This window comes from Macaca fascicularis, chromosome 3, assembly GCF_037993035.2.
Source record: "Macaca fascicularis isolate 582-1 chromosome 3, T2T-MFA8v1.1".
NCBI lineage: Eukaryota > Metazoa > Chordata > Mammalia > Primates > Cercopithecidae > Macaca > Macaca fascicularis.
The window spans coordinates 111,205,723-111,219,432 of NC_088377.1; the positions used below are offsets into that span (position 1 = coordinate 111,205,723).

The 13,710-nt window shown below is 35.5% G+C and overlaps 1 protein-coding gene across 32 annotated transcripts in view; it reads right to left on the reverse strand.

Moving 5' to 3' along the window:
• Window positions 1–540: 540 nt before the first annotated feature.
• Window positions 541–13,710, reverse strand: part of HDAC9 (histone deacetylase 9) — a 921,222-nt gene continuing 908,052 nt past the window's right edge. For 28 of the 32 annotated variants that reach the window (XM_074035372.1, XM_074035361.1, XM_074035364.1 and 25 more), the window contains one exon: window positions 6,722–6,962. In XM_074035372.1, coding sequence (XP_073891473.1) covers window positions 6,923–6,962 — 40 coding nt within the window. In that variant the 3' untranslated portion in view covers window positions 6,722–6,922. Of the gene's footprint in view, window positions 6,963–13,710 lie in introns of all 32 variants that reach the window. The other 4 variants (XM_045387612.3, XM_065542223.1, XM_065542224.1 and 1 more) reach the window with 1 other exon arrangement.

Here is a 13,710-nt window from a genome sequence, read left to right on the forward strand (position 1 = left end):
AATCATAGTTTTTTAGTCAAAGAATATCTTTAGTATGTCATCTTTGATGTGTCATACATACATCTGGAGAGGATAGACTTTAGAGATAGATACATGTAGATAAGGGTCAAATCCTGCTCTCACTGTAACAATGCGTTAACCTTTTCAATGCTTGATGTTCTCATCTCTAAATTAGACTAATAACACCGATGATGCAGGGTTCATGTGATGGTTAAATATCATTCAGGTACAGTGTTTGGTAGAGTGACAGGCACATGGCAGGTACTTTATCAGTGGTAGTTATTATTGTTCTTTATTCTAACCATCAAACTACAATCAAATAGCAACTCTGTTTTAATTTACTTCTTCTTTTGTGAATTTTCACGTTACTGTAAGGGAGATTTAGTCACAAGTAAATCTTTTTTTTTTTTTGAAAATGGAATTGTACATTTTATGGTAATTCATGATTCAGAATATTTTGTTTATCCAACAAATATTCGTCAAATATTTGCTATCCAGAGTCTAATGGTAGGCACCAAGGACATAGAAAAATAAGAACACTTTTATTTCAAATAGCTTTTATTCACATAGGACTAGAGGAAAATCTAATTCAGTAGAAAACACAAAACAAAGGGGAATCTTTTATTCTCTTCAAAGGAGAGTCATGACATTAACAACATCAACGATAATTTGGAACACACCATTGCATTTTCAAATACAAAAAAGGAATCAGAAGAAGGTGGACATTCCATGAGCATGTTCAACAATGATATTGTTATTAGGTATTAATCCTTTATTAGATTATTATTTTTCACATCTGGGAAAATACCACTGGCAGCACAATTTTAAGAAAAGTTTGGCAACATGTATTTTTCTCAGCAGCTCTGGATGACAGATCTTGGTGATGCTAGCCAAAAAAAATTAAGGGCAAAACCACTGGTGCACAGAGGACAACAAACTGATCTTATTACAGAAACAGATATCAGACCACAATAGAAAAGACATTTTTATTTTACACTAAGCCAAAAATTCTAGATTATTGGCATACACATCAACAAGCCTGGTCTAGAGTGTTTAATCACAAAAGTAATAAATATTGGTTTCCTGCCTGCCCTGCCTACCTTATTTAAAAATATCAGGACATTTGCTTTCAAATGACACAGACTGCTAAGGCTGTAACCTACAAAATGGTCACTCATTTTTAACGGCTTGTTTGTTATACCTAGAAACCACTGAAAGGGCAATTTCCTATATCATAGTTATTGTGGAGGTAGACACTGACGTTGCTTCCCCAGAAAGAATTTGAGACTATTAAAGTGTAGGAAGAACAAATGGGGAGTTTTATCCAAAATCAACCCTTACATACCCAAGGAAGTGCCATTCCACTTCAGATTTTACAATTCTTAATTCTTTGTTTTTTAAAAATGACTCCATTTCTGTTGAATTTTAAGTTAATAAAACCAATAGCCCAGTATTGCTGCAAGATCTCTATGAATTGTCATAAAATGCCAGCTCCAAGAAGGGGATTCAAGACATGGCCACAATGTCCCAGGAAACATTGAACTCTCCCTATTGTATTTGACATTGCAACATTTGCTTCTATTGTGCCTAAGGCCTAAACAAAAAAATGAAAGGATTCCAATTTTTTTTTTAAGTCTGGAAATCTCTTCCTTTCAAAACATATTGATTTACAGTTTCTCCTTTGCCAGTTTTCCTTCAGGTGAGAGTTCATGCTTGTGGGTTTGACTCAAAGACATCTTCCAAAGGACAAGGTAATATATGTACAATTTTCTCTACACAGTAACTAGCACAACATGATTAGGGAGTAGCAAGAATGATGGCAAACTATGTTTGAAACAAAAAGAATAATTCTGCTTAGTAAAACAAACTGCCAAGTCCAAAATTGTAGACCAAAATACAATAACTAAATCTATCTTTTAAGAATATTCGAAAAAGTCAAGTGGTTCTTGAAAAGAGATGAAAAACAAAAGACAGACAGAGTGTCTATCAGAGTGTTTATACAAAATGGCATGAAAGACAGTAGGCCTAGTGGTATCTCAGAAAATAAGTTGTCAAGGTCATTTCTACTAAGGAAACATAATGTAGAGATTTCAGAAACTTTTGATTGCTTAGATATGGGCAATTTGGTATAGACTGTTAGGCAGAAAAAGTAGGGAAGAGTTGAAAGAACATTATTTGTTAGAAATATTATAAGTTTACACCAGATTCACCATGTATTTGCTAAATGTTTCAGTTTGAGAATTAAGATGGTTTGAGAAATTGCAACAACCTCATTACCTTATCATTGGATCAAGTCCAAACAGCCCCAGATCAGAAGTCTTAGGTTTAATTGTCTGACCTAGTTATTTCCAGCATAGTAATAACTGACTCAATTGTATTTAATGTATTTTACAAAAGCATTATACAAAGCTAGGAATATCATAGATAAAATGGACTGCAGTTGATTTGGAGAAATTAAGTTATGTAGTATAAGTATAGCATGTGTGAGTATACCTTGTTCACTTACAAATATCATCCTCTGGCCACTTGACAATCATGCTCTGCTTCAAAAAGCATTTAATGGAGTAAAAGCAAGCAAGGAGGCAAGGGCTATGATTTTTGATGCAAATATGCCCAGAAAAAGAAGCCACACATAGGAACTTACATATTTAATGGTGGTGTTGATGAAGGTGACAAGATACATTATAATATTTCATTCCAAAGGCAGCACATTGTACAAAATACTGCTGGAGACTGTACTATAATAGTGGCCTTTGGGAACACAAGAAATTTGATGATGATCACGACCATGCTGATCAGTTTTGAAGACAACTAAATGCCTTCACTTCTTAGCATAGGCCATCTGGTTTTCATTTCTTTGAAAGTGAAAAACGCCATCTTTATGAAAATAGTTGAACAGGTGTGTGGTTTTCTACTTCTATCTTGTTTTCCCCTTATTTTCTCAGCAGGACAAGTGAATTCATTCCTGAAGCAGGAAAAGAATGTTAAGATACATGCCACTAGAAATGACAATGTCAGACACTGACAGAGTCATTTCAAGTTCAGAGTGAATCACTTTTAAGACGGTAAAAGTTTGGCTTGTTTCTTTTGGGGCTATAAGACTTTTAATATTTCTTTCATTGAGATAAGTTGAGAATAAACATTCAACAGAGAAATACTAAGAAATATTCAAATTAATTATTCTAAACATAAATGCTGGCATTAAGACAATAAGTTTGGCCAGGTGCAGTGGCTCACGCCTGTAATTTCAGCACTTTGGGAGCCTGAGGCGGGTGGATCACCTGAGGTCGGGAGTTTGAGACCAACCTGACCAACATGGAGAAACCCCGTCTCTACTAAAAATACAAAAATTAGCCAGGTATGGTGCGCATGCCTGTAATCCCAGCTACTCGGGAGGCTGAGGCAGGAGAACTGCTTGAACCCGGGAGGCGGAGGTGGCAGTGAGCCGGGATTGCACCATTACACTGCAGCCTGGGCACCAAGAACAAAACTCTGTCTCAAAAGTTTTAAAATGCTGGTTGAAGAGGAATTTTTTCCCAGGAGACTTTCCAAATGATCATTCTATTTTACTTCCATATGGAGTCTGTAAAGAAACCCAGTAAATCCACAAGGCTTTATAAATGACCTTTGGAAATAAAGCAGGACTGAACTATTAAGAGAGACCAGTCCTGTAATTTCTGAAGCCTTTGTGGGAGGAGATGCCCTGCTTTCAAGGCCATCATGTTGTCAGTGAGAGGTTAGTGAGAGTGTCGTGTAGAGCTGGAGTAAAAACTGAAGGCAAGATTTCCTTCCCCAGGATTGATAACGGAAATGTGATTTGTAGTCATTTTTTCACAAATATCTCTATTTTCTCCAAAGCTGACTTCCAGCCCCACTATTGATATTATGAACTTGTTAAAATATTTAAAGATAGTTCATCTCAAAATGTTCTTTCCATTTACGAAGCAATGGTAACATAGCCTCTGGTTTTGAGTCCATTTTGGTTACTGTTTAGTAAAATGAACTGTGTTTTTTAGTTTAATATCCAGCCCCAAATTATACAACTGGGAAAAATTAATATTTAAGACTTCTTTTTATACCTATGTTTGACAGTTTATTAAACTCCTAGTATTATTTACTAGATTTATGAAAAATCATTTTTATTCACCTATATGAGATATCATGAGACTGTGAGAGAGCCTATGTGATTTTCTTCAAAGTAAGGATCACAAAGAGATGCAAAATTGATAATACTCTTCTAGCCTCTCATTCAGAACAATTGTGAGCAATAAAATTTAAACCTGTAAGTGAAGAAAAACTATATCAAGTGAAACTACCCTTTCAAAAAGTGCTGGTCTATTTCAAAAGAAGTGTTGATATTTTCTGAAAGCCTCTATTCTGTCCCTCAGGGCTATGCTCCATCTTGTAACGGTGTAATCAAAAAGCACTGGCATTCTGTTCTTACAGCTACATTCAGCTGTGAATAATCCTCTCCATAGTTCATTTGCTTCTCCAGGTATCTGAAAGATTCTAAGTGCAACCTATTGGGTATGGTGTCACATGGGAGAATGTGTGATTAACTCATTAATGTGTCAAGTTTTAAATCTAAATAACCATGGAGATGTCCTAGTGATTTGGCTATATCAGATTAATGGCTTGGCATAAACATGTGGCTAAACTGTTGTAGGAAACTTCAGTAAATTAGTATATTTGCATTACACTGTTTTATTTTCCTATTCAACAGCTAAAAAATATCTAGGAGGACTAAAAAGTAATGACAGAAATTTATAATTATGAAGTTGATTTTAAAACTACACGATTATTTTTCTAATTAAAACATGAGTTTCCTTTTTAAAATGGGGGAGAGTCTTTTGTTAAGCCTTTGGCTCTCCTATATTTTTAAGTAAATATCCTCAAGCAATCACTGCAAAATAACATAAGCTAGCAAATATGATTGGTATGAATTTCTCTGAAAATATCATGAAAATAAAATTTATAAAAAATTGATTACTATTATGAATCTAGATTGAATTTGCCCGTATGCAATGAAAGCAATTTTTACCTAATACTAAGTTACATTCCATTTCAGATTTCCTATTTCAAAGGGTGTCTCAAATTTCTAAGATGTTAAACCAAGTATTGAGCCATTTTTGTATATGTAATAAAAGTCTTTAAAATTAAAATGGTAATCCTAAAAAAACCAAATGCATGAAAAATATGGTCTGACTGTATAACAAAGGGAGTTATATAATTCTACTTGAGTGAAATCTTTCATCTTTGATTTACAGGTTAGAGTCCTCTCTAACTAAAACCACATTGTTCCATATCTTTCATATCATGGCCTTCCCTAAAACCTTGTTTTAATTAAGGTTTCTTTCAGATTTCTGAATAAAAGCATGACAATCTTCACTTATGGCTTTAATATATCCTTTGAGTTAGAAAAATATATAAAAAGAAACATCAACTTTTTCAAAAGCATTGTCAGATATTAAATACTGTGAGATATTCTACCTCAATATCTTTAGGTGTTTCAGTTATATGTTGAAATAGAATTTTAGGAGGTAGGAGGATAACCTACTTATATTTAGTAAGTTACTTTTAATCTCAGAAATAAATGTCCTTTATTTTTAACCTTTGACACTAAGGCAACTTGTTTAAAGGCTGTTTTTTGTTTTTGTTTTTTTTTTCACATGAAGGCACAACTTCTAGGTTAAGTCAATTCAAGGTGACTACAAATAAGCAGTGCCTTTGTTAACACATTTCAAACACATAGAAAATTGAGCAATGTTGCTTAAGTGATATTCGTGTGAACAGCTTCACAGTTAATAAAATGGAATCAGACAAAACAACTGTGTTAACCTGGAAAATAAACAAAATAATCTAAATAGTCAAGGCCCTCAAGTAATAGGGGAGATTATGGGTAATCTTCAGTTTTTCTAAAGGTAGGAACGAATGATGAAAGGTAAGAAGAAAGAAATTGACAGAGGGCAGAAAAATAAAGGTGAGTGAATAAGTCCTTGATAGATTTGCAACAAATTAAGACCACCTTTGAAAGGTTACATGCTTTTCAAAGACACTGAAAATGCTTGGTGGAACATTTGCTCAGACCTACTGTCATAAGAACAAGGGATGTATGCGGGGCTGGGAGGTGGGGCGACTTCATTCTCCAACACAGTTGCAAAATTGCAAATCGCCTGCGTGTGAGAACACAAAGGACATTAAAAAAAAAGTGATATAAAATATTGCACCATTACAAACAGTGTGTGAGGTTCCTTTGGCATTTGGACTTTGAGATACAGTGTGGTTTATTCCACTGAAAAAAGCCTCACGCTAGTGCCTCCATCTTGAACTTTTACTAGGAAGAGTTGAACTGTGTGTTAAAGTTTAGAAAAAAAAAAAAAAAAACCCTAACAAAACAAAACAAACAAACAAGAAACATTACATTCTGGGTGGAATTACTATCCGTTCATAGTAAAAGCAAATCCTGTAAACAAGTTAAGACTGTTTGAAAAAAAAAAATTACCCAAAAAAAGCTGATCAGAATGTCAGGAATGAATACCCCTCAGGTTTTGCCCAAAATTTCACTGGCTGTCATAGCTTCTGAAATTAACAATATCTAGTGCTGTACTGAATGTTTCTAGTTCAAACTTGGTGTCTAGGAGTGGGTCATCCAGCATATTAAAAGCATGCTGGAAGCAGTTTCTTCCAATCGTGGTTTACTGTAACTCTAGAATCACAGCGGTTACGTTTAAGGAATCTTTAATGCCCTTTCAAGTCCATCCAAAGAACAAGTGAAGCTGCTGTTCAGAATTTTGTGCCCAGTGTTTATGTTCCATTGAATCTGTGCCACCCAGGCAGCAGACAAGACATGTCTGAGGGTGCTGGGGTGGGGGGATACACAATGATGTCACACACAGGAAATATCAGAGGGGGACTTGGCACTTCACAAGGCTGGCTCCTCTTCCATAGGCTCACCAGCAGTTCTGTAAAAATAAACAGGCAATCAGAATACGGCATAAGAGTACACAATGACATTGTAGATTTTCATGCATAATCAAAGCTGATTTTTCAGCTCTCTCTAATGTTTATTTGTGTTATTCAGTTATCCATAAATAGAATTTCTTTCCTAGGAAGTATAAACAAATGTCAAGGGGAAAAACATTTTCGATCCAAGCAATCATTGGAAATGTTCCTGTTTATATTAAAACATGTCAGAATATTTTATAACTCTAGATTCCAAAATGTATATGTTTTGTGTCTAATACAGTTCAATAATTTATTGAAAAATTAACTATGATATTTTATTTTAGGAGCAATTGCTGTGATTTCCTATGGAACCAGTTTGCTAATGAGAGCAAAGGACCCAGCTAGCTTCTGGAGGAGACTCACTAGGGCTCTGGTTTTTGCTTCTGTTCTTTCATAACTGGATTGGCTGCCTGCCGGAGGCATTTCAAATCAAATTCTGAATTTGATTAACAAATCGTTGCTACAGACCCAATATTTTTACAAGAAATGCACTATGGTAGTGTGTAAATAGTTTTTATTCGGCATCATCTGCGGGGTGTTCTGCGCAAGCAAAACCAAAACTAATTGCTTGAAAATTTATACTTGAGATTTAACCTTAATTTAGTAACACTTTGAGGGTGTTTTAAGGCAAACTTTTAGAATGACTTTTAATTTAGTCAATAAATTGTAGCAGGAATCCAAATACATGAGGTAGTTGGATTGTCGTGGGAAGATTACTGGGATATGAGATGCCGGGTGAATTGAGTTTGCGTCTGAGCTCTGTGATTTGTTAATTTTGCAACTGCTGATTTAAATACACTTTTGTGAAGCTGTGGTTTCAGGTGTAAACCATGAAAAAAAAATGGCGTTCCTTACACAATTAGCAAAGGTTAAAAAATAAAGGAGGTAAAATTGACCTGTAAATAATAAACACTTTGAGACATTACTTAATAATTTAGACTTGTCCCTTTGTTGTCTAACATGCATAAAATCGTGTTGCCACACAAATGCACAGTTATGCCTTTGCTACCAGAAGGAAACAATATTTGGATGGTGCTTCTCTCTAGGTAGCGGAATAATAGGCGGTGGTTTTCATTTTCTTCTTCACAATGTTTACCTACTTGCCAGGATTCTATAATGAGTTACTTTCACATTAGGAAAAAATGCTATGTTTAAACCATAGCTGTTTATGCAAACAAATGAAATATTTGGCCATGTTATCTTACAGATTTATAAGAAAAAAAGCCAAGATTTCAATGCATCTCTAAATAAAAGTGTTGACAAATAAAGTAGTAGCTTAGCATTTTTATAACAAATCCAAAACATTGAAAGAAAGATTTTATCCATAGGATGGCAATCAAAAATTTTTAAAGCATCCTTTTAAAAATAATGATAATCATTAAGTCTTCATTATTTATTGTTACCAAAAAAGAAAATTCTAAAAGGGTCTGTGTGGAATATTTAAAAAGTTGCTTCTTAAGAAGTTACAGCCTGTCCTAGAGTGTCTGGGATAAGGAGGTTATGAGAGAGTGTTTAGAGGTGGTACATAAGATAAATGAGTCATACTTCAGAAAAGTATTTTCTATCAAAAATGATCAGCATTCGAAGGACAAAGCTTTTAAATTAAGGAAAACATTTAAGTTTTGAAACTAATTCATACATAAATATATAGCCTTATTTACATCTGAGAATATGTGAATAATACAATTATAGAACTCAAACTGGATATTCTAATGGAGACCGATTTTTCCAATTTCTAACCCAAGCTGCAGCAGGATAAGCTTTTTCCCCAAATCCAGGATTCAGTGTGGCTGGAATTCCAGAGACAGTCAAGTGTGGGAAATGTCTCAGAGGTCACAGATGTAAGGAATACACATGTCCCTGTGGTGGAGGATCTGTGAATTCTCCACATGTCCAACCTAGGCTTAAAGGATGTGAGTAGGCTGTCTACACTGCAACCCACTCACTGCCAAAAATTAAGCCTCTTTGGTTGAAACTGGGCAACTTGCAGATACAATAGTAAGCTTTCCATCAGATGCTTCTCTGCCTTTTCCTCTCTTTGAAATCATTTTATATTGACCTCATTTTTTGGAATTAACCACTTATAGCTGCCCATCTTCTATTGAACCATCTACACATATACATAACTAACCAATTCTCTCTCTTTCATTTTATTTATTTATTTATTTTTGAGACAGGGCCTCATTCTGTTGCCCAGGCTGGAGTGCAGTGGCACAATCGCAGCTAACTGCAGCCTCAATCTTCCAGGCTCAAGCCATTCTCCTGCCTCAGTATCCTGAATAGCTGAGACTACAGGCATGTGCCACCATGCCTGGCTAATTAAAAAAAAAAAAATTATAGATGGGGTCTTGCTATGTTGCCCAGGCTGGTTTTGAACTCCTGGCTTCAAGAGATCCTCCTGCTTTAGCCTTCCAAAATTCTGGGATTACAGGGGTAAGCCTCAATTCTCCCCCGTGTCTTGCAGCATAGAAGTGTTAGTAGCATAGCAAGTTGGAAAATATCCTGGATTTCAAGGTAGATAGTCTGGGTTCAAGTCCCAGATGTTTTACTTTAGAAATTTGACTTTGAGTGAGTCAATGTCTCTAGATTGTCAATTTTATATTTAAAATAGAAATAATAATCCCTTACCTGCACTCAGGGTTATGAGAATTGAATGAGTTAAAGTAAGAAAACGTGATTTATAAATTGTGAAGTGTGAAACAATTGTAAAATAACTGGATTATTTATATCTGCCATTGGGACAATTTATAGTATCTCCCTTCTCATATCCCTGGCTCTCAGTAGAGGTGGCATTATCTTCATATAATCCCTGTCCCTAGGTCACTATTTTATATGTCTGCATTTTTTAAAAAGATGATTTCTTTATGGAACATTTAGAAAGGAACCTGGTGAGTGATGACCCTTTAATGCCTGTGTTTGGAGGAATGAGAAGCAGTGCTCTGAAAATCTGGAGGCCTCCCACTTCAGTTATCCCTAGATACGTGCCAAGTTCACCTTGATTGACAAAGACACCAACTGGGGGAAGGAAAGACATGCAGGGAGGTGAAGACAGTAAGTTCAGAGATAACTATAAAATCAACCTAGCAAAGATAAATTTTAGTATAATGGTTTAACTAATTGAAAGATGTAAGCTTCCCTCCAGTAAGACAACGTCACAGTGAACATTGATAGTTTTCTATCAATGAAAATCAAAGATTTCGTATCCTAAAGAAGGATCAATTCAGTCCAACAGTCATAAGATAATTTACAAAAGTAAAAAACAAAAAGGAAGTAATTTCACTTGAGATAAGATGTAGTGTTAAATTAAATTCTTGTATTCTCTCTTAAATCTTATTTCTTGTGGTTTTAAAAATAGCATTTGTTAATTTATGTTAATGCGGTTATTTAATAAGACATTTTCACATTTTGCTGATTTAATTTAATTCTTATTTCTTACTTCTACTCCTCTTCCTCCTGAAAGGCAAGCAATACAATGCCTGTGACATTATTTTGTTTACGAGTGTTCTTTACAGCTGTGTATTATTGTTTTGGGGGTATATATTTTTACTTTATGTAAATTTTATCTTTATACACTTGTGCATAGTTTTCTCACTCAGTACTGTATTTATTAGATCTGTCATGCACTTAATGTTTTTCTAGTTTGAAGCTGGTAACTTCTACGTGGCATCCCCATATGGTGCATCCACCACATTTTAACTATTCATTCTTCCAATAATGGACACTGGGCTTGACTCCAACTCTCTATTCACCATAAATAAAGCTGTAGTGAACTTCCTAGTACACGTACTCTAAAGACTTCCGCTGAGAATGTCTTTGGTATACAATCCCAAGAGCAAAATTAGCAGGTCACATATTGTATGCATATAAAATGGTACTAAATTAGTATACAGCATGGCTACCATAGTTTATCTTCCCAAAGCAGTGAGGCTCTAAATCCCCACATCTCCACCCATGCTAGCAATACTTAGTTTACTAATATTTTTTATTGATTCTAGAAAAAGTTAGTGAGTGTGTACTGTGTGCCCTGGTTCTCTTCTAGGCACTAGGAACATAGCAATGAACGAAATAGACAAACATCCCTGCTCACATAGAACTCACATTCTACATTGACCTTATATTCTAATTGAATGTTTACCATCTAATGTATGTAAAACAATACCTTGTTGTTATTCAAATTTGCATTTATTTGATAACTAATCAGTTTGGACAAAGATTTGACTTTCAGTAAGTCACAAAAGCCAAAGTAAAAGAGAGAGAATCAAATGACTTTCATAAGTATGTGTCATAAGTAACTCTGTTTATCTCACTGATGACTTTTTTTTTTTTTTGAGACGGAGTCTCGCACTGTCACCCAGGCTGGAGTGCAGTGGCCGGATCTCGGCTCACTGCAAGCTCCGCCTCCCAGGTTCAGGCCATTCTCCTGCCCCAGCCTCCCGAGTAGCTGGGACTACAGGCGCCCGCCACCGCGCCCGGCTAATTTTTTATATTTTTAGTAGAGACGGGGTTTCACCGTGTTAGCCAGGATGGCGTCTACCTCCTGACCTCCTGATCTGCTCGCCTCGGCCTCCCAAAGTGCTGGGATTACAGGCGTGAGCCACCGTGCCTGGCCTGATGACTTATCTTTCCAGCATTCACAAACTAATGTTATACATAACTAATTCATATATCAGTTCGCGTTGTATGAATTATATTTTATGTTCTTTCATTTCCCCATTCACTTTTATTTTTGATCTTTCCTCTCCAATGTTACACCATTTTGTATACATACTACACATCCCATAGATAGTTTTTGAAATGTTTATATACATATGTTGGGATGATTTCAATGCTCTTTAGAAGTATAATAATTTCAATCAAAAGCGAAATAAGAATTTTCAACAAAAGAATAAATATCCAGAACTATTCTCAGTACAAACTTCCTATGTAACAATTCCACACCTAAATGTGTGATTGGAAATATATTCCCTCATATCACAAGGCTGTGCAGAAATAAAAGCCAAACAAAAGCAAACATATTTATACACACACACACACACTCACACTTTCCATAACAATACAACTGGCAGCAAGTTTTTGCGGGGAATTAACATAGATTTTCTATTAGTACCATTACTCAACCCTAGTTTGCCTTATTACTTCCTTTTCTCCATGTTCGCCTCTTAATTCTACAATATATAGTCACCTTCAACCAACTTCTTCCTTTTTTTCTCTCTCAGCTAATGGCATTATCATCCAGACTATTAATTTGAACTTCTTTCTCTCCCCTTTCATTGATATTTCATGAATTGCCAACTACTCACTATTTCTCAGCAATTTATCTACACTAGGTTTTCTTCCTCTCCATTTCCTCTACCATGATTAATTGGCTTCTTTACCACAATTACCATAAGGATTTCTTGGCTGTCCCTTCAGTAGTATGCTGGCCCCTCCTCCATGACACTCTCTGTTCAATGTATAGACCTAAGTTGTCGCTCTCTCTCTGTGAAAGCTTAATACTGAAAACAGGATATAACTCAAATTCCAATGGTAATATTTTAATTCCCTTCCATTAAATTTTGCGCCACGATCCCTTCCTACTCAGCTAGCTTATTCAACTCTGTGGCACCCCAACTGCCCTGAGAGCCCTTTCCCAAAGTTTGTACTCATATACTCTCTGAAGTTTTGCTCATCTGTTACTAATGAAATGGATCCTGAGTATCTAATTTGTGTCAGGTAATATACTGCTATTAAAAAAATAATGGTAAGCCAAAGGGACACAGATTCTATTCATAAGGAGCTGACAGGAGAAAACATAAAATAATCAAATAAGCACACAAATGTATCCAAGTTTCAATTATGTCACATGGAATAATGCAGAAGTGTAAGGGAGACATGAGAATGTGTGGAGGACCTGATCTAATTTGGGGGTTAGTGGTCAGTGAACATTTTTCAAGAAGAAGAAGTAATATTTGATTGGAAATCTACAGGATATGATGAAAAGAATGGGAAAGCCAATAAAGGGTTGGTGGAAGAAGGTAGAGGACAGGATAAACATTCCAAACACAAGAGAAGGGATGTGCCAAGGAAGCCCTGATGTGGACATGAGAATGGCTTTTTGGAGGAAAACTGAAGCCACAATGAAAATCATTCCACACCCACAATAAAAGGCTAAAATTATACAGACTGATTTTATCAAGTGTAGGTGAGGCTATGATGCAATTGGAACTGTCATTCATTGCTAGTGGGAATGAAAAATGGTACAGCCACTTTGGAAAACAGTTTGGAAGTTTCTTTTGCAGTAAAACATATGACTTCCCTGCAACCCAGAAATTCTACTTTTAGCTATCTTAGCTATCTATCCAAAAAAACTGTGTGCTGTGACCACAAAAAGAAAACTTGTATGAAAATGTCATAGAGATTTCGATTCCTCAAGATAAAATTTCCATATGATCCAGAAATATAACTTCTGGGTATATATCATCCAAAAAAACTCAAAATAGGATCTTAAAGAGTTATTTGCACATCCATGTTCACAGCAGCATTCATTCACAATAGCCAAGAGGTGGAAGCAATCCAAGAGTCCATCAATGGATGAGTGGATAAAGAAAATGTGGCATATACATGCAATGGAATATTATTTAGCCTTAAAAAAGAAGGAAATGTTTTCATATGCTACCACATGGAGAAACCTTAAAGACATTACACTAAGTGAAGTAAGTCAGTAGA